Source organism: Eleginops maclovinus, chromosome 17 (genome assembly GCF_036324505.1).
Source record: "Eleginops maclovinus isolate JMC-PN-2008 ecotype Puerto Natales chromosome 17, JC_Emac_rtc_rv5, whole genome shotgun sequence".
In the NCBI taxonomy this organism is placed as follows: Eukaryota; Metazoa; Chordata; class Actinopteri; order Perciformes; family Eleginopidae; genus Eleginops; species Eleginops maclovinus.
In genome coordinates this window covers 10,548,667-10,568,726 of record NC_086365.1, presented here as the reverse complement: position 1 = coordinate 10,568,726, position 20,060 = coordinate 10,548,667, and the positions used below count along the sequence as shown (strand labels likewise).

Here is a 20,060-nt window from a genome sequence, read left to right as displayed (position 1 = left end):
GTCTGACAGATTTCAATTAAAACGGCATTTACAAGAGCATGGATGGAAAAGTGGAAGGAAGGCAGGGGCGGGAGTGGGGGGTGGATACGGTTGAGGAGGGTTTTTTTAATTCTGTCTGGAGAGCTGTTCACTTCAATACTCGTTCAGGACATTTTGTCTCCCTTCATTCTCCACGTCCTTTTTTGCTTGGTGATTTCCGATGTAAAAACTCAAACATCTTTGATTTATAACGTTGCATGTTGGGATACAAATTTACACGATGCATGTCTAATGTTAATGTCACAAGTTGAAAGAAAAGACATGGAAAAGAGACATTTGGGTCGAAGCCCATAGTCTCCAGTACAAGGCAAATGTAAAGTAGGCACAACACGATCCCCCATACGCGGCAGTGCACGGGCAGTGATGTAACAGCCTCTCTCTGCAGACTGCAGCAGGGTTTTCTTCACACAGGAAACTTTTACAGCAGTTTAAATTGTTCCTGTTTGATAGAGCGTTTGAGGCTTTTTAAAAAGCTTCATTTAAAAGGGGCCTTTTAAGTGGAGTTCTTTATGTGTGGCTTTGTGTTTACCATACAGTCACAGTACAAACATTTGTAATTTATACACACAGACAGGAATGCACATTGACTGGTGTGCATGTGGAGTAAGACGCACATACAGATGCTCCTATTATTAGATAGTGTCAGTCTACTGTATTGTCAGTTTAGAGACATTTTTTCGTTTTCTCTAACCCCTTTTCTCTAATCCCATTCAGATCATTTTTTAAGAGACAGACAGACAGACATGTACCTTGTCTCTACACGCAAGTCTTTAGTTGTAGAGACAGCAAACCCTTAATCAAGGGAGACATTAACTAATGTCTCTGATTAAGATTGGCCTATTCCCTCCTTTTGTGTTGCATTAAAGTGATTCTGCAGCGTTGATTCGGAAAGGGGCCCTATAATGCAAATGTGTACATTCATATTTGCACATTTTGTCTCTACTGTGACATGTCTCCATGCTTTAATGTTCAAAAAGTCCTTTATTTTTCTCATACTGCCTGTGCTGCAGCACATCTTTTCACCCTCTGTCTGAAACCAGAGCCCAGTCTACTCTGATTGGTTAGCTGGCTGGCCGGTTGTGATTGTTGGTGGTCAACTGCTTAGAGATGTACTAACCCTTGGTCTTTCATGTACAGCATGTTGGAGCGTTGGCCAATAGAAGCACGAGTGTTACATAGTGATGTCGTTATGTTACAGAAGTGAACAAAAAAATCCAATGCCGGTGAAAAAAGTGCGGTATCAGCAAGTGACAACTCTAATAGTGTCTGTATGGCACATATATCTCAACAGGGGCATTGAGCATATGAGTATTGAAAGCAGTTAAATGCAATAAAATGTTTAAACGTTGCGACACCTTTGAAAGCTATCATCATATTTCCTTCAGAGTTATTTGAACATGTGAAATGTCTCTTTTTCCCTGGTGAGGAGATCTGGCTGTGAGACTGGTGTTCAGCATCACCTCATTCCTCAACATCCTCCAAGGAAACACGAAGGAGGCGAATATGAGGCTCTAAATTATCCGTCTCTTTCTACCTCTTCCACATTCCTCTCCTCTCCATCCGTCTCTCTTTCACTTCATTCCTGCCTTTTTTTTTGTCTCCCATTATACTCTGCCAGCCAGACTTTCGGGGCTTTGGGGTGTAACGCTGCAAGAGTCGGGTTGTAATAACAAGGCTGTGATATGCTTGGACCTCATCTGGAGTCAGAGCTCCTGAGAGAGATGTGTGGAGAGGTGGATAAAGAAAAAAGGGGAGAGGGAAGGAGAAAGACAGACAGAGGGTAATAAAAGAGACAGAAGAACAGAGGAGAGACTGTGTGAGAGACAGAGCGGCTCTTGCTGGGCCGTGAAGACGTGTCTTAGTGTTTTATCTGGACCCGCTGGGCTCCCAGTGAGGAGCTTCAGTAGTTGTAAACCTGCTGACCTCTCCAATCAAAACACAGCTCCTCTTCCAGCTGGAAAAAAAAGGGAACGTCAACCATCGCAATACGTTTTCATTGCTGGATTGCCACTGAAAGTGACATAAACAACACTTTACCTTAAAGAGGTATGCATAGTTAAATCTTCATTTTAGCCAACCATTTCCCCAAAACATACCATCTTTCTTGGGGATATATTTCCATGTTTTCTTGTGGTAGCTACTGTTTTTAGTTCAGTTCAGAATTTATGATTTACAGACAGAATTCTTCCTAAGATGGCGATCAAAAAGCAATACATGACATCAGGTATTTTACGGATTATTGATCAAGCTCACATTACATATCACAAGGGACATCTCTATCCATTTGCTGTAAGTTTGAAACTGGAGCTTCCTTTAAATAAAAGTTTCTGAAACAGATGAAATACACGATCAACTGTTCTTAGTGTTTGTGCCATGTGGTGTGCTTTTCATGTCTCAGCTTTAAAGGCTGCATCCAGTGATTTTACGAAGAGTTTGTTCGTACAATTCGGTGATTCTTATTTAAGCAAGCACCTGTGTGTCTGCCCTTTTGAATTAAGTTTTACAGAAAGAAGGAAAATGGCCTTAACCTGATTAAAGTGCTCATATTTTTTAAAATGCTGTTAACAGAAGTAACAAAAAAGTCAGTGATATGTTAAAGTTGGGAAGGAGTGTTGTAGGAATGATGCAGGTGTAGCGCAGAATTTGTGTTTTGCGTCACATGTTGGTTATTTTCTGTCTGTGTGCTCCTCTCTCTGTTATGGCGACCACTTATGTTATCGTGCCGCCATGTCTGATTATGCCTGGTATTGTTTGGCAGGATGTAACTTGATACTTTTTTTCCCTTAAGTTTTGTTTTTCTATACTATTATATTTTCTCTGTTTAGTTTTACTTTACTGACTGTAAAGAAATGTGGTTTTTTTTGTCTTGAGGAACGTATATTTATGGCGAAAACAAGCCAAGTTACTAAATAAAAGTTACAATGATAATAAAAAAGGATGTAATTTAGTGCCACCTGATCCTGGTGTTGCCACTAAAAACAAGGTTTTGTTGCTCATGCTCTGTGTGGCCCATTCTCTTGGTCTGTTCCTCTGCACACTCTTTCTCCCGCCTCTGTCCTGCAGGTCTGTTGTGTGAGGACGGCTGCGTTAACTTTTAGTGCACTTAAACCTTGTACACCTTTAACTACTGACTCCACTCACACTCCTCACCTTGTGTCAGCAGGTCAACTCTGATGTTGATCCAAACAGAGTTGGACATCAGATCCAGCTGAATATGTATCCAGGGACCCATGTGGGTTCTTCAGCTCTGACGAGTAAACGTGTCAGTGAGCAGACAGCTCTCCCTCTCGCCTTGCCTGCCTCGTCACATCGGACACGTTGAGAGGCCGCAGTTGCTGTTTGTTGTTTTAGGCTCGATTGTGCAGAGTCCCGGGCCTGTGTCCACCTTCTCCCTCTGTCTCCGTTTATTTGACTTCTCCCAGGATTAAAGTGATTGTAGATACTTTCTTATGAGTTTTCAATCAGGGTCAATGCATGCTTCGACTAACTTTTCGTCTCTTTTTTCCACTCCTGGATCCATTGCCCTTTTACAGTGCAAAAATGTTGGTGTGCATCAATACCTGCCTACATTTACAGCTGTGTCTGAATTATATAACGCTGAACAGACGGGTGGACTTAGTTTGATCTTTTGTTAATCATGTAACTGCACAATTTCCTATGGCTCCTTTGATTTTGGACTTTGATGGAATGGCCCCGTTGGAGTGGACAGCTAGAATGGCGGTGTTTAAGAAAGGACTTTTTGTTTGTGAAGGAGACTCTCTAGAAGAAACGGCGCCTTAATGAGGTACTTGAAGCGCTCTTGGGCCCCATGAAGGGACATTATTCACCATGGTGATCAGAGAAGGGGTGTGTCTTTGAACCAAATCTTTTTGGTGAGTTCTACCAAATGCAAATCGTGAATAAATAGCGAAAATAATGACAATGGCGTTAATCACTTATTGTTTTTGTTTCTTTTTTTCTTAAAATGTCATTCATTTCATTTGAAACAGTTGTCTCTTACTTCTTGAATCTTCCTCATAGTGTTGACAATCAGGATTTTTAGAATTCTCCTAAATGCACAATAGCTTTACAAACTTTACAGATGCACTGAATTGAGGTCAGTTCATTTGAGAAAGGAAAAGTATCATGTGGTACTCCGCTCAAGGAAATGAGAGGTGTCCTGTCTTAGGTTTTGCAGTCTTTGGCATTCATGCTTTATTTTATATATTTCACCGCACAACTTCAATGAAGGACAACTCTCCTCACCCCCAGAAACTTTGGCATTGAACTGAAGACAATGGACTGAAATACAAAATAATGATGTCTTGTTAACAGGAGTGTCTCAAATAACAAGTACTCCCTTGAAAAGTCTCAAAGAAGTGCGTTGAAGAAGTACTGCCACAATTTTCCTGACATGAGGAACAAAATGTTCCCTCAAGGTTGACAGTTCACGTCATGGAAAAGCTAACAAAAACAGGAAAACATAATATCTAGAACATTGATCAGCTTGGAGATGATCAAAGCTTGATTGTTAACATGTACAAAACTCTGTGATAGAAGCCATCTTTTGCTAGTGACGATATTTGATTGTGCCATGACAGGTAGACTACCGCACTCTCCCCAAAAACTCACTTTTCCAGTTCTTCCCAGAGCTCAGTGATGTCTTTGGCTGGCTTGTCCTTCCTTGCTTTCCCTCCAGCTGATGAAGATTTAAACACTGTGCTATTTAGAATAGTATTGCCCCATCATGCTCTACAAATCACCGGGATAGGAGACCACATGTAACAGGCTTCGGTAAAAGTATGAAGGGATAAACAGAGGGCCAGCCGTGTCAGCGGTGACAAGACGAAGCCTTGGATTAGTAACCACTGAAAACACGGGCTAAGCACAGTCGTAAATTAAGGCGCAGGGCTTTATTGGTGCCGATGATGAAGAGGAAATGTGTCTGGGTTTTAGTGTGTGAGAGAGTGGGGATTTCAGAAATGGTAAAAGCAGTTTCTAATTACAAAGGAAAACATTGGTTTGATGACCCCTGGTTCAGCCTGAGGAGCGTGCTCACTGTTCCAGGCAAAAAAAACAAGCTGTTAGACGCTTCAACTCATCTTGCATACTTCATCGTAAAAAGAAAGTGTTTTGCATTTGGTTTTCAACCCTCGTATTGTTGAATAAACTTGATTTTTTTTTTAAAGCAGTTGGATCATTGAGGTTTCACACGACTTTCATTTTTGCCTGTGGTTTTAGCTTTGTCTCAGAGTTTATCACCTCAGTCACATTTAAATCGTTGACATCAGAGGAACGACAACAATTTATGGTTTTCACTGTTTAATTTGATATGGTGAACTTCTTTGCAGTTGCTTCTTTACATCCAGCAGTAACAGAGCAACGTTTTTATTCATTTTGAGTCATATTTGTGTCCAGCTAGGATCCAACTTTGTCTGTGTTCTGGATTCTGCTAATGGCAGTGTATAAGACAGAGATACACTGAACTGAAACTCTCTGTAAAGCTCTGTAAAGCCACAGATCAGTTTCTCATTAACAGTGAAATGTTTTTAAATCAGCACATTATTTTCTACCAACGTTTGTTACATATAAGATATTTTTCATTTGTGGTTTTCTCTTAATAGTTTAAAGGTAGCTGTGCTGATATTTTTCATGTATTCCTCTGCAATATATATGAAATTGGTGGTTTGTGTGGTCACTGTCAATCAAATCTGATCAAACTACAATCCTGAGAAAGCAGAGTTGTTTTACTAAAGGTGTGCTTTACCTCTCACTGTTGTTCTTTCCGTCACAAATATTTAGATTTGAAATTACATAGAACAATTGATGGCTTGTAAGACAACAGTTCTCTCAGCTCTTTGTCCCTGTCCCCTGCACAGATGGGATGAACTGCATGAACAAGGACCACGGCTGTGCCCACATCTGCAGAGAGGCTCCAGGCAAAGGCGGGGTGTCGTGCGAGTGCCGTCCTGGCTTTGAGCTGGCCAAAAACCAGAAAGACTGCACATGTATGTATCACACCTAACCTCAGTGTTGCACCCCCCATGAGTGAAATGAGTAAGCAATCAACCACCTTCTGGTTCCTTCGTCTCGAAGTCAATGGGTTTTTGGTTAGATACTTGAATAAGGTCTTTGACCATCACAAGTTTAGGAGATTTCTCTTTGTTCTACGACATACAATATGGCAATAAATACCCAGCCGTGAATGTCCTAAGCTTCTTCTGTCTCCAGTCACTAAATTAAAAAGGGAAAAGGGTAAAGGGAAGCAGTCGACCATGATGTAGTGTGTTTATACAATTCGTTAGCTTTCTTCTTCTGGCGTTGCATTTATGCTTCTAAATACATTTGTGAAGATTATCTTCCTTTTCAAAGCGTAAGTAAGTAAGCTTTTTTTCGAGGGAGCCATTGCGATGCTAACTTCCGGGTCGCCCTTCAACAATCGGTCATCACTGCACCACTCTATTGACTTGTCAATTCCTTTTTACAGTTCACATGGGAGCAAGGTATTAACACTCTCTTTCATAGACTTTATGAGGTTACGTACTGGTGCAATGAAGGATCTTAACTGTTTTAATAATAAACATCTGTAATAGCAATGATGGACAAGATCCAGTAGGCCTTCAGGGGTAAATTATGAGGGCGGACATTTAATACCAAAATCAGTTAAGCGTTTCAGGCCAAGCCGAAGGTGCTGAAGGATTCAGTAGAGAGAATTCATGTCTCAAACTCCCCCCTCGCAGCTCCATCTCTGTTTCTCACTCTTCACGCCGAGCGCCTGCAGCAATGGAATTTAGGGCTGCTGTTTTTGAGGGGGGAAAAATAAGCTTTTAGTTACGATTTGTTTGGCATCACATCTTGTTCTCCTCTCAGACGGTAAGAGTGTAAAGATTGTGAAAGCCTCCGAAAGGGCTCTAATGCGTCACCTGCTTTGGTAATATTTCATTAGAGGCCAGGGACCCGGTGCTGTGCCGGCCTGATGAGCATTCGGCACAGGGCATGATGAAAGAAATGCTAGCTATGTCTCCACACATCTTCCCATCTTTTGTTCTGTTCTCACACCCTCTCCACATGTCTTTACTCCCTAGCTCACCTTTTTTCTTTGTATTGCATCTCTTACCTCCTTTCTTCTCTTCTTTTTTCTGCAAAGTTCAGCTAAAACTTTTAAAAAGCATTCTTTCCCTTTCCCGAACAGTCGACACGAGGCAAATTAGGAGGTTAAAATCTCGGAGGAATCACAAGCTGTTGAAATAGTTTGAGTTTGACAAAGCAATTCTGTTTACTATGGCAAAGCCTATCTCAATAGTTTGTGGCCCGTTAAAAAATACTTCTTAGCAAGCTGTTTTAGTGCCAAGTTTAAAAGTGTTTGTTTCTGGTGAATAAGGGTTTTCAAGTACTCCAAAAAAGATCCAAAAAAAGATCCAGCTCTCTGACCTCTTCTTTACAATGTTCTCCTTATCTCCCCTCTATGGATGCATTCTCCTTACTCTTCAACATCTTTCCTTATCCTTTGTGTTGACTTAAATATGTTCTCTTTTCCTCTTTGGGCTTCTTGACCTTGAGATTTCAAGGAAGTCGGGAACCTTTTAAAGAACTTTTTAAACACATAGAACCCAGTTTGGACTTATGGTGGACGATGGTCCCCTCACCTTATCAAAGTATATAAACACCCGGATGATTTTGCGTCTTAAGCTATCAAAAGCTTCAACATGCAATAAAAGATCTCATTTAAAAGTTGATTTGAGAAACATGGTATTCCATTAAAAGTTCCAGGAACTAAATACTAAATATGAAAGGTGTTAAGTAATGTTACAAACAATAGGACCTTACCATTATACAGATTTTATACGACCAAAGGATTTCAAACACTAGGAATATAGCCTCTCTTTCTTTGTCCCTCTCCCAATCTTTGTTCATCCTTCTCCATCTTTCTTATTAACGTTACTCCATCTAATTCTTCCTTTCTCCTGTATTCCTCTCCTCTCCCTTTACCAAACAATAATAGTCAGCATTTAGAGCACTAACAAGGACATATATTTAAGAAACAGACATTTAGAATAACATTACTTTCACTGAAGACCACATTTTTAGGACCCTTTAACATAGATTGTATATGGGAACTTAATTTTTTCCCGCTACTTTGTTATCTTTTTCACTATTTTATTACCCAGCCAGCATTTCTCTGTTTATCTCTCCTTCTCTCCCTAATTCATTCCTTCATAATCTTCTTTTCCCTGTCTGTCTCTCTCTTTTCATCCTTTTATGGCCCCTCTCCCACGTGTCAGGCCGAGCCATATATTCAATACGGCGTCTTCCTTACTGCCCCTCCCATATTGTTGTCGTATCTAAATCAAGAACGGGCGGACCTTTACAATTTCACAAGCCATATTTTACGCATGATATACAAGCCAGGACTGTGTGTGTGTGTTGTCTTCAGTGACGTGTAACTATGGAAACGGCGGTTGCCAGCACACATGCGATGACACAGACACAGGGCCGGTGTGTGGCTGCCACCAGAAGTACGCCCTGCACTCAGACAGCAAGACCTGCGTCGGTGAGTGACAACCAAGAAGTCTTCCCATTACATGCACACACTCTCACACACCCTGAAGCCCCCACAGCTGTTTGACTGTAACATCTGTTGTATGATAGAAGGCCATGACCATGTCGGTGTAGCACAGCTGATAAAAGAAGCAAAGAAACAGAATGTGGAAGTGTGTTCGGGGGCTGCAGTTGGACAGTTGAAAGATAGATCATCTCCATGCTCCACAACCGTTCTTCTCTTCTTCCCTTGATACTTAGGGAATCAGCACTTTAACAGATTGATGCACACTGATTTACAGGTAGAATTAATCCCCACTCATAAAAATGACAAGGGTAACACTAGTGTCAGCTTGTCAGAGATAAAGAATAAGAATTACACCTTATCAAATCAATCATTTTCCAGCCTCTTCCTAACTGAATGCTGCATCCAACCTGCTAAAATAGTTTATGTGCAACCCAACAGAAACACAGTAGTAAGATTGTCAATAGGTTTTAAAAAGAAATGATGTGTGGGCTTTCTTGCCCTGACCACAGCCTCTTAGGGTTTTCTGATTGTGAAGCTGTCGCACATCGGATATAAATTCCGAGGAGGTGCGATGCCTTGGAAAAAAGTTATAAAATATAATGTTATTCCTTTGTTACATTTTTTGAAGTGAGTTGCATTTGGAAGTATCTTTACCCACTCTGTAAATGCCATTCCTCATGTTGACTCCACAACATCCTGAGGACATCTTAGCTCTAAAGGACATTGAATTTTATCTTGCAATTTTTCTAATCAGTCAAGGATAAATAAAATCATTCAAGGTAAGTGGAGATCTTCATAAGTGTTCTTTTCCACCTCGTTCTTGCTGATATATATGTAAGAAGTAGTCGTGTAAAGCCTGAAAGTAATTCATCACCACATTTATGACCTTAGCCAGCCCACTGCAGCTGGTTCCAGTCACAGTGGTTGTAGTTTGGCCGCAAGGGCTGTTATATATGAAGCACAGGCAGGCAATCATCAAGGTGTTGATCAATTCTGCACCTTTGCATCCTCAAATTAATAATTACATCAGCAAGTATTCAAAGTTGTGCCCTCACATTACTTAATGTGTTTCCCCAAAAGTGATAACCTTCAGTAATTGTAGCGGTAGGAACTGAAGTTTTTCGACTCCCCTCCTGCTAGCATCTCTAACCCGCCAAGATTACGGGTCATCTAATATCTGCCAATTAGTGAGCTGCTTGAGACCATGTGACTTTTGTTTACAAGTTGTGTTTCATTTGTAATTGGACAGCGAGACCCAAATGAACCAACAAAACAAAAAAGTCAACCTTTCCATGTGGTTTAAACCAAAGAAAACAAAGTGGAAGTGCGATTAAACACATCGTTACATGTGAGATTGCAACCACCTGCACAACCAAATAAGACACACACTCATTCATGCTGTGATCTGAGAAACAGAATGATGTCAATGCTGTTGATAACACCGTAGACATGAAATTATCTGATGTGATTTTGATTTGCTTCCTGTTGTTCGTACACTGGAAACACCTCCCTCTGTCTCTATCAACACACGAGCAGTTTGCTGTACTGCTAGGTTTTGACTGCCATTAACCCCTTTTTCTTTCCAGCTTCTTTAAAGAAGAGCACACCATCAAGGAAAGGCTGCGAAGAACAAGATAAAAAGCGAGAGAGAACCCTCCCTCCTTTTCCCAATGTCTTGTGTCTTTTTTCTATCTATCTCTCTTCTATTTGACGAGAGAAAGGTCTTCGGACTGGGTGTCCCAATTTCTCAATGGACCCACCTGTCCCACCCCTTCCTTTATTCTTCCTATGTAGTGCTATCACTCTGCTCCTCCTCCCTCCTCCTCCCCCTCCTCCTCCTCCTCCTGCTGCTTCCTGGTGATAGTACCTGATTGCCTGTGTTGTCTGAGCATCCGTGTTAAAACTTGATTCAGGTTGATTGAAAGGATTAATCCTCAGTGCACCAGAGGAAACACTGGCTCTGGGTGGGGTGGGGCGGTACGTGACGGGGGTCAGAGGCCATGTGTTATACTCTGTGGCTAAAAGCGGACATCTCAATTGCAGCCTGATCTTAGGTTAAGCTCCCTCAAAAGCAAACCTAACCCTACTCCTCCTCCTCCTCTCTCTCTACCTCCTCATCCTCCACCTCCCGAACACATAAAGCAAGAAAGAACCACAAGTCTGCCAACAACAACATCCCCATCCATCAGCCCCCTTCCTTGCTCCATACACACTAATAGAGAGGCAGGGGCTTGCACCCACCGCTAACCCTGCTTTCTACTGCCTCTGTCCACTCACATGTGCCACATCGTCCAATTGTCTACCACCTCCTCTTTTACTAATCCGTCCAATCATGTGTCTGTTTGTCTGCTTGTCCAGCCGCATGGGAGAGCCTGCACTGCACTTGTACTGTATGGTTTCCCTTTTTTTTTTTCTGGTTTGTTATTTTTTCTTTAATTTTCCCTTTTTGGATTGAAGAACATATTGTTTTTTGTTGTTGTTGTTGTTGTTGTTGTTGTTGTGTATAGTGTACAGTGCATCGATATTTACCATTCTCCCCATAGCTGTAGTAGATTAGAGTGGTTTAACTCTTCCCCCCTCCATGTCCTGTGGTCTGGCTCTTTAATCACTCCCCTCTCTGTGGGCCTCAGACCACTGCTTAGCCCCGTAGACTCTTTAGAAGTGAGTGGCAGGGACTCCTCTCTTCCCACCCCTTCTCAACCTGGCTTACACATCTACCCACACACACACATTTTATCTCCCTCGGTGACAGATTTTTTCACACACTTAAGAAAGCAGACGCTCAAAAGCACACAGACTGGTATGCCCAAGCTCTCGATTCAACAATCACGCACACATTCATACAGCCACATTTCACTCGTTAGCCGAGCACCAGAAAGCCTCCATTCATCCCCGAGTGTACTTCAGAGAGTCCTACACTTTGTCCATCAAGCTCCCGAGAGGAGAGAGAGAAAACGGCAGCGGGCCAGGGCTGGGGAATGGAAGGAACATTAATTACCCCCATATCCACCCCCTCCCCACCCTCAGGACTGAGTGTATACATCAAAGCCCAATCCTATAGCGGCAAGTGGCGTCTATTCAAGAAGAGATGCTCATTCAGGCCCTAATGACTCAGGCCCAAATGAAAGGCTGTCTCCCTCCTCGCTAACGTAGAACCCACCATCCTCAACGCACTACATGCATGCCATCTTAACCCTTTCTACAACCATCGTCTGGGCCACCCTCCGACCTCATCCCCCCCCCAGTTCCGCTGGCCACATTTTGGATTGTGGTTTTTCCAGCGTTGACTGTTAAAGCCAGTTGTGATGTGTTCCATAGACAAACAGGCAACCAGCGCTGCCCCCAGACTACCCCCCCTCCTGCCTTTTTATTTCTCTGCATGCCCTCCCTGCACTGCCCCTTCAAACCCCATTTCTCAGTGTGTTCACCCCTTTGTCCCTCATATAGATCTCCCATTGTGGGCCATGATGGGACTGATTCTGCCTTTCCTTTTCTACCTCACCATCTTTTTTCTACTCTGTTCATCATTCCACTCATACATCTTATCATTGCTTGGTTGTTTGACCACTTCCTGCTGCTGTTAGACCTCTCGTCTTCCTCCCCTTCACCTCTTTTTGTCATCGTCACTACTTCGTCTTTGCTTCCGTCTCTGTTCCAATATTTAAGACAGCTTGTCTTGGAAATGTTGGAAAAGTATCCTCCCCTCCCTTTCTTCCCCTTCCATCCTAACGCAACGGAATCATTGCTGAGAAAGTGTGGCTGTTTGATATGGCAAACAGAAACTCCATCTGCAAACAGTACCGTCAACACAAGATTTAAACCCCCCCCCCCCCTTAATGTTCACCCCAACCTCATTCCATCCCTAAAACCCCCACACCTCTAACCATTTTTTTTGGTTTACTTTTTCACATTTTAGTCCTCATACTCCTTCCCTCCCCACCTACCTACTTGCCTTTCTTCCGCTTCATTTTGTAAGCTACACACTGATACCAATATTTCATTTATTTTGTTTTGTTCTTTTGTTTGCTCTGGGGGATTTATCATTTGTTTGGGGATTAACACTCTAACAGGGATTTTGGCGCTTCTTCATCGCTTCTTGCTTCTTGGCTTTGGTTTTTTTGCTCAAACACCAAGAGGGGCTGAAGGTCTGGTCATTTGGGCTTCTCATTAACCTGCTGCTCACTGTTTGTCCCCTTGTCACTTGTGTTTTAGAGAAAGATGAGGCTGCAATTGAGAGCTCTGAGTTCAATGCCACGTCAGTAGCTGATGTGGACAAGCGGGTGAAACGGCGGCTACTTATGGGTAACTCTTTTCTTCCTCTTTCTATATGTTGCCATGGCGCTTGTGCTTGTATCCCCGACTCCACTCCTCTCTGTCCTCCTCGTCCTCCTCTCTGTCTTTATTTTTGTTAACCCTTTTTTATTTTTGTAAACCTATGATGCCCACTGTGTCTCCCACAGTCAGTTTTGTTGCTACTGTACCTTACGTGATGAAAACAAAGTGAAGAAGTCCCTGTTTTCCTTTGAATTGGTCCTACCTAACTCTACCTTCAAAATCTCTGGATGGTTTTAAGGTTTTCTCGATGACTAACATTTACTTTCTATGTTGCACCTTAAGCTGCATTCACACGATACGTGATTTGCTCTTTGCTCACCCCGAGGTTGGGCACAGAGCCTTGCGCTGAAAATACTACATACGTTTTGTTTTTATGGTTACCTACCTTGATAGCTTGCGCCGCTTAGCATCTGATTGGTTGTGCTAGAAATTTCGAGCGGTGCGCGGCGCTGAGGGTAGAAACACAAAATCATGGAAAGCACAGAGACGTTTTACCGCTTGTCATGTGAATGCAGCTTTACTGTTCTATGTGTTCCATTCCCCTCATTTCTGACAACCAATGTTATGATATACGAAAGCAAAACCGCTGAAAACATTCTGGACCAAACTTGCTCCGTGGTTGCCCAATAAACTTTTTACACTGTACTTGGCAGCATGTTCTCACAATCTTCTGAAGGGGCAGTAAAACAAGGGAATAAAACCAACCCATGATCTTCAGTAATATATTGCCTTTTCCTTTGGTGCCACATCAAACACGCCCTAGAAACCTTTGGCATTGTTGGACCCAATCTCGGGAAAAACTGATCAAACCAAAATATTTTTTAGGTTGGTCTTCAGGTTCGGTTTCTGCTGTAAAGGATGGATATTGATGAAAATTGCGGTATCGAGAACCTATACAAAAATAAACGAGTTGGCCATTAATTGGTTTCTGAGGGACTGGACTCTGACACTTTTCTTTTCAGATCTTCAACCCATCATTCCTCCCCTGCACCCCAATATCTGGAACTCGAAACTGATGTGCTGTAAAGTTTGCAGTCAATTGTTTGACAATTTTATTTCAGCAGGTTCTGGCCAATGTGGCTCGGAGGAAGAATGGACAATTAGTTTTTTTCCTAATCCTTATTATACCTCTTTGTTCTTTTCTATTCTCCTTTGTTTACCTTTAACTGAATATATAAGTCTCCTTACTCCACACTAAACCCTGCTTCACTTCCTGTTGTACCAGCATGTCACCTGTCCTGATGGCGCTCCTCTTGTAACCTGTAGTGTCCCAGTGATGCTCTAATTTACGCTGGAAAAACCCTGAGGTTTTTCTTTCAAAGAACCTGTCCACAATAACACCAGCATCACTAGCACCTTTGGCAAGTCATGCAGTGTGGGAAAGGCTTTGAGGACACTATGCCATCAAGATCCCCATTATCCAGGTCTCTGAATGTTTTGATGTGTGAATGCAAATAAAGTTACTTCCATATCCTGAACGGCTCAACAATTTGCGGGTTTGATCCCTAAATAATGCCAAAAAACTAACACTCTATTTATCTTAATGGCACATTAATCACTATTAGTTTGTTGAGCAGTTATATATAATGGGCTGTCAACGTGACCACATTAAAGCTTACGATTGATCTGAAAACCTAAATAGATGTTACAATAATCATGATTTATCACAGATAATTATCGTTGTTATTACCTTTAATCAATTGTTACCACTTAACTTATTATATTTGGATACTCAACCCTGAATTAAGTTATCAGTGTGCATGAACAAACACATGTCCATGCCTGGGGTTGTTGAGAGCATTAAGGCCATCCCTAACGCCGCACTGCCTGAACAGCAGCAGCATGTTAGATTTTACATAGCTATCAGTCTGATGCCTCTGGCACGAGGTGCTCCTGTCCGTGGACTCGCTGCCATCACACGGCACAGACAACGTGCCGATCAAGACAAATGGATCTGCAACCAAAGCTCTAATGAAAGGCGGTGGTGAGATAACAAAAGGAGAAAGCTTGAGAGGAAGCTGGATGGGAAATACAGGGAGAGAAGAGAAGGAGTGTGGACGACTTGATGAAAAGTAAGTCTGAGACATTTCATGATGTTGCTATTGAAGGAAATTCAGGAGCCAGGTGCTGCACATATGTGAGCAAAGTGTCAAAAGAGAGACTCAGTGGTGCTACAGTGGCTCTGGACTCCAAATAAACCACCACCGCAGGACAGATGGAGCTAAGCTGATGTGTGTGTTTGTGTTTTCACAGTAGGCGTATCTATATAGCAGGATTGCAGGCCACAGCTATGCTGACTGACAGCTGATTTAGATGCCCATCACGGGGCAAAAGGGGATCTTGTTGAGAGCTGACAGATGATCGTGCGCCTCTCACCTTTTTCCAACAGTTAGTGACTTGGCATGATGCTATGGTACACACAGTGCACATAGTTTTCCCTCTCATGCTTTCCTTCTTTAATCAATAGAACATGTGTCCTCTGTTGGAAAGAGTCAGCAGTTCCATGAGAAGAGTGCGACGGACATGTCTATCTATACTGTTTTTCCTCTCATTCCTCTTCCCCTTGCTGACAAATTGTCCTCCCTTAACATGAAGTTGCTGACCTTTGCAAGACGAGAGTTTTGTAAGGTTGCTTTCATTTTGGCAGCCTCCCCCTCACCTGAGATCTAAAAGTTGTGCGTCATCTTTTGAATATGCTGCCAAATTTTCCTTCCTCCATTCAAGTTGATTTCATCTCGAGTCAAAGCACCCGATGGCTGGTCTTTAAAGTCTAAGTTGGCCTAAAATTATAATACAAAAAAAAAAGAACATTCCTACTTAAGTTAACCACAAAGTTGCGCAAAAAGATGAAATATTAAGACATGAAACAACGATAGGATGTGATTCACAGACAATATGCTAAATCCATGCTACAGTAGCAACAGTCAATTGCCTAGAGTAGACATTGGGCCTTTTTAAATTAATAGCACGAAGAGTAAGATAATAAAATTGATTCCTGTCATGTTTCTGTAAATATGATGCTTGGGCCAATAATCTATTAGCCAGGGTGAGCACATATACTAGATATGCAGCTAGCCTTGCTCAGTCTAAAGTGTAACAAAGTCAGCCTACATGCATACATACTGTCACATTACAGAGTATATCTTGGCCTGGTACAGTGACTTAATGGAGTCTTATTGTGAAGTAAGGTTTCTTTGGTAATCATTATGATGGTTATAGTTCTAATTTGTGAACTTACAAGATGCTGGTATTTTGCAAGACACTAAACTACTCATTTAATCTTTGCCACAATCATTCTAGACAAGTGTGTAAATATATATGAATATATCAACATATAATACCTAAAATCCACGTTCAATGTGTCATTTCTTCACTTACTCTCACTGACACATAATCAGCAGCAATTTTGCAATTGTAGCCTTCACAATGTGGACAGTGTCAACAGAGAACACCCCAACTTTTGCAAGTGTGGTGACAAAGAAAACACCAAAGACTGATTTAACATTAAACACCCAGGGTAAAAATACAGTATGTGTTTGGAATCCATCAGATGTGATTCCAGCCCTCATGACAGCGAAGTTACAAGCAGATATATGCTGCACACACACACACACACACACACACACACACACACACACACACTCAGACAGACCAGGCTAGGATAGAAATATGCAGGGTTATGTGGAGAGTGTAGAGGCTTGGAGAGGGGGCCGAGGGGGTTATAAGGGGCTTGTCCAGCACATCAATCAGGCCCCGCGGTGTGTCTGTGTTCCCGTGCTCAGTCTGGCCCCGAGGCTGGGCTGGGCGTGGCCTGCAGAGACAGGGGCGCTGAGCAGGACTGTTCTCAACCCTCACCTAATGATAGGGCCAACTGTACTCTGTATAAATCACTCTGACCCTCAAAAACACCACCTCCACTCACATCTACCACGCTCATGCACATGTACCTTAACACCAACACAACAAGTCTTATTGACTGTATACACCTGTGCAGGCATGTAGCCTTTAACCTTCATTCTCATTCAGAGGAGATGGGACAGGATCTAAACCCTATCAGACAGACTGTCTAATAAAATAACTATTCCATTCCACAAGACAATATGGAGGATTAGCGCATGACATATTTTCTTTTAGATCTGACAAAATGTTGTTTGTTCTAAAATCAAACTCAGAATCCTGAGAAAAAAGTCAGAATTTTGAAGAAAAAAAGTCAGAACTCTGACTTTAATGTCAGAATTCTAAGAAAATAGTAAGATTTCTGAGAAAAAATGTCAAAATTCAAAAATAAAACCAGAATTTTGACTTTAATTTAAGAATTCTGAAGAAACACTGAATTCTGGGAATAAAAGTACAAATTCTGACTTTAATCTTCAGAAATTCACATGTGGTCCTTATCCTCTTCCGTAAGACCGTTCAGAATTACGAAATAGTTTTATATTTGATCTCGTTTCCAGAGCGAACGAGACATAAAGAAACATTGCATGTGATGAAAACAGAGCTTTCAAGGATAAACAAAGCAAGGAACAAATGCAGGCTAGAAAACAGATTGATGCTGTTTGGAGCCACATGAAGAAACACAAACAAACTCACAAATACCTTCCTGTTTCCTGACAGAATGCTTCATGCAAATGAAATGACCTCTAGATGTGAATGTGTTTGCACGCCTGAAAAGGCTTTTCCTATTTCCTCACTTCTCCTCGGCACACAGAATCCCGCCACTTTAATTAAATGTGAAAAAGCTGCCAAAAAGGAGGAAATCGTCCCCGATTTACATGCTTCTGGTACAATCCTTTTAAAAGCCATGTTAGTTGTGATGGTGTGTTTATAAATGTGACCTTTTGGGTTTTAGATGGAGGTTTTAAAATCCCAAGAACTAGAGGAATAGCTCAACTCTTAGCCCAATGTGCAATTTCCTCTGAAATGATTGAAGTCAAACCTACCAAAAGCTGTACATTTACTAACTGAAACTTCCTTATTAGGTGTAGTTTTATTGAATCCCTTTCAACAAACATGAGTCAACGTCAAATTTCAGCCTCCTCAGCACTTTTCCAGGCCCATTGGGAAAGTGTGTACCGAGCTTTGCAAAAGCAACAGCGGCTGGGCAGGTGAGCTAGAGTTACCATGAGCTCGTGTTTGTTTTGGGATCAGCTCAGGCAATATCCACAAGTCCCAGCAAACCTTTATCTGCGCCACGTACAAAAACATTTTTCTGGACTAAAATATATATACGCCGGTGCTGCTGAGAGTGTTCTAGACTTACAACACTCAACCTTGCACTAACTTTATTTTCCCTGCTACTTACATTAACCCTTTCCCTTTTTGTGTTAACGATGATTTCTTGTCACATTTTGAAACAGGACCGACCGTTGAGCCAAAGAGTTTTTCACCTCAATATTTACTGTGACTTTCCGAGTTTATGAACACTGTATTTATTTTGTCTTTGTAATATTGTGATGTTGTGTTACACAAGAAAACTGTTTTTTGTGTATTTTTCAACTGCATGAACCTTTTTCTCTCAACCCACATCCCCTTCAGTGTCCCTTGTTTCATTTTGATGCTGTTTTAGAAGCAGGGGACACATGTTAACACCCCCTTCTTCTCTTTTTCTTCCTCCGTCTCTGTCCCGCCATCTGCAGAGACCTGCGCCGTGAACAATGGTGGCTGCGACAGGACATGCAAAGACACAGCCACAGGGGTGCGCTGCAGCTGCCCCGTGGGATTCACTCTGCAGCCCGATGGCAAAACCTGCAAAGGTCAGTAAATAGAAAGATTTTGAATGTCTTCAAGCCTGCTGTTATGAGCAAAGGTATACAGCTGCTGATCACTGAGCACTGCCCAGACCAAACCAAACCCCAGCCATCTGCTTCACTTCCAACCTCCCGGAGCGTCGGTCGCGGTCACTGCCACAGTTTGTTGTTTTTGAATATGCCTCAAGGGTTTTTCTATGCTTCCACCAACCTGCCGCTGACGTCAATGACAGTGGTCCGAGGAGAAGGCTGCCGCAGCGTGGGCCTGAACTTCCCAAACATATAATTGAAGTGTTATGGCTTTCTTCTTAACAAACAGCCCCGCTCAATGAGGCTGACCCGTGGGTTCAAACAGTGGTCTTTACAGGCAGCATCTCCTCAGGGCTAAGCAGCAGTGAGAGGGCTGTGGACACCTAGCTATTGTTTTATGAAAAATTAGAATAATTTGTGTAATCAAGTAGATTTACACTAACAAAGAATGTACCTTGGTGTTTGGTGCATACAATGAACAATAAACCAATAAGATTAAATAAAGACGATACAGTCATGTTACTATTGATATACATTGCTTAGAAGAATCATAAAGCTCCTCATTTCTCTGCCACATGTACAGTATGGTGTAGCTACACCTCCTTCCTCCTCTCTGTATGGATATGGAGAGTGGAGTTGTGAGCTCAACCATTTGACAGACACGGTCAAGGAATTGTCACAACAAGGTCATGTGACATGACATGACTCTATGTGTCAGAATCTGTGTGCCTCATGTGATTCGAGCGTGCTCTCCTGAAATTGTATGATACTGTATGTGTGTATGTTCTGGAGTGTGTTCTGCAGTGAGTGTCAGGCAGTTTGAGAATGTGGCATGTAAGTGTGTGAAATCCTGGAGCCGCAGCCGTCTCAGGCATGACAGGCAGACGACGCATCGGCAAACTTTAAGATGTTTGAACAGTGAGGCCCACGCTCAGTGCCGGCCCGAGCCTTTAGGGGGCCCTAAACAGAATTTGGTTTTCACTGAACAAAAGGATGCACATAATCATCATAGTTATATTATCCTTTTACTTTCTTATCAGGCTTGAAAACACTTCTTTATTTAAAAGGAAACAGGACACTAAAGGACTAAAGGACACTAAAATACACTATGATTAAAGTTCTGGTTAAGTTTGTGCACATTGGCTTCAGGGAAAGGTCATGGTTTAGACTAGGGTGAGGTCATGGAACTTCATCCTTACTGGTAATAATTATAAACTCACATTATGGTCATTTTCAGGTTCATATTGTTTATTTGTGCCTCTACTGTGACACGTTTACATGCTATCCATACAAGTGCTTTATTTTTCTCATATTGCCTGTGCTGCAGCTCCTCTTTTCACTCTGGTCAGCTGGCTGGCTCAGTC

General features: G+C 42.1%; 1 protein-coding gene across 3 annotated transcripts in view; it reads left to right on the top strand.

Moving 5' to 3' along the window:
* scube1 (signal peptide, CUB domain, EGF-like 1) overlaps nt 1-20,060 on the top strand; it is a 71,148-nt gene that overhangs the window by 28,773 nt on the left and 22,315 nt on the right. For 2 of the 3 annotated variants that reach the window (XM_063905827.1, XM_063905826.1), the window contains exons 5-7: nt 5,898-6,026; nt 8,453-8,569; nt 18,556-18,672. In XM_063905827.1, the coding sequence (XP_063761897.1) occupies nt 5,898-6,026; nt 8,453-8,569; nt 18,556-18,672 (363 nt within the window). Of the gene's footprint in view, nt 1-5,897; nt 6,027-8,452; nt 8,570-12,796; nt 12,887-18,555; nt 18,673-20,060 lie in introns of all 3 variants that reach the window. The other variant, XM_063905828.1, reaches the window with a different exon arrangement.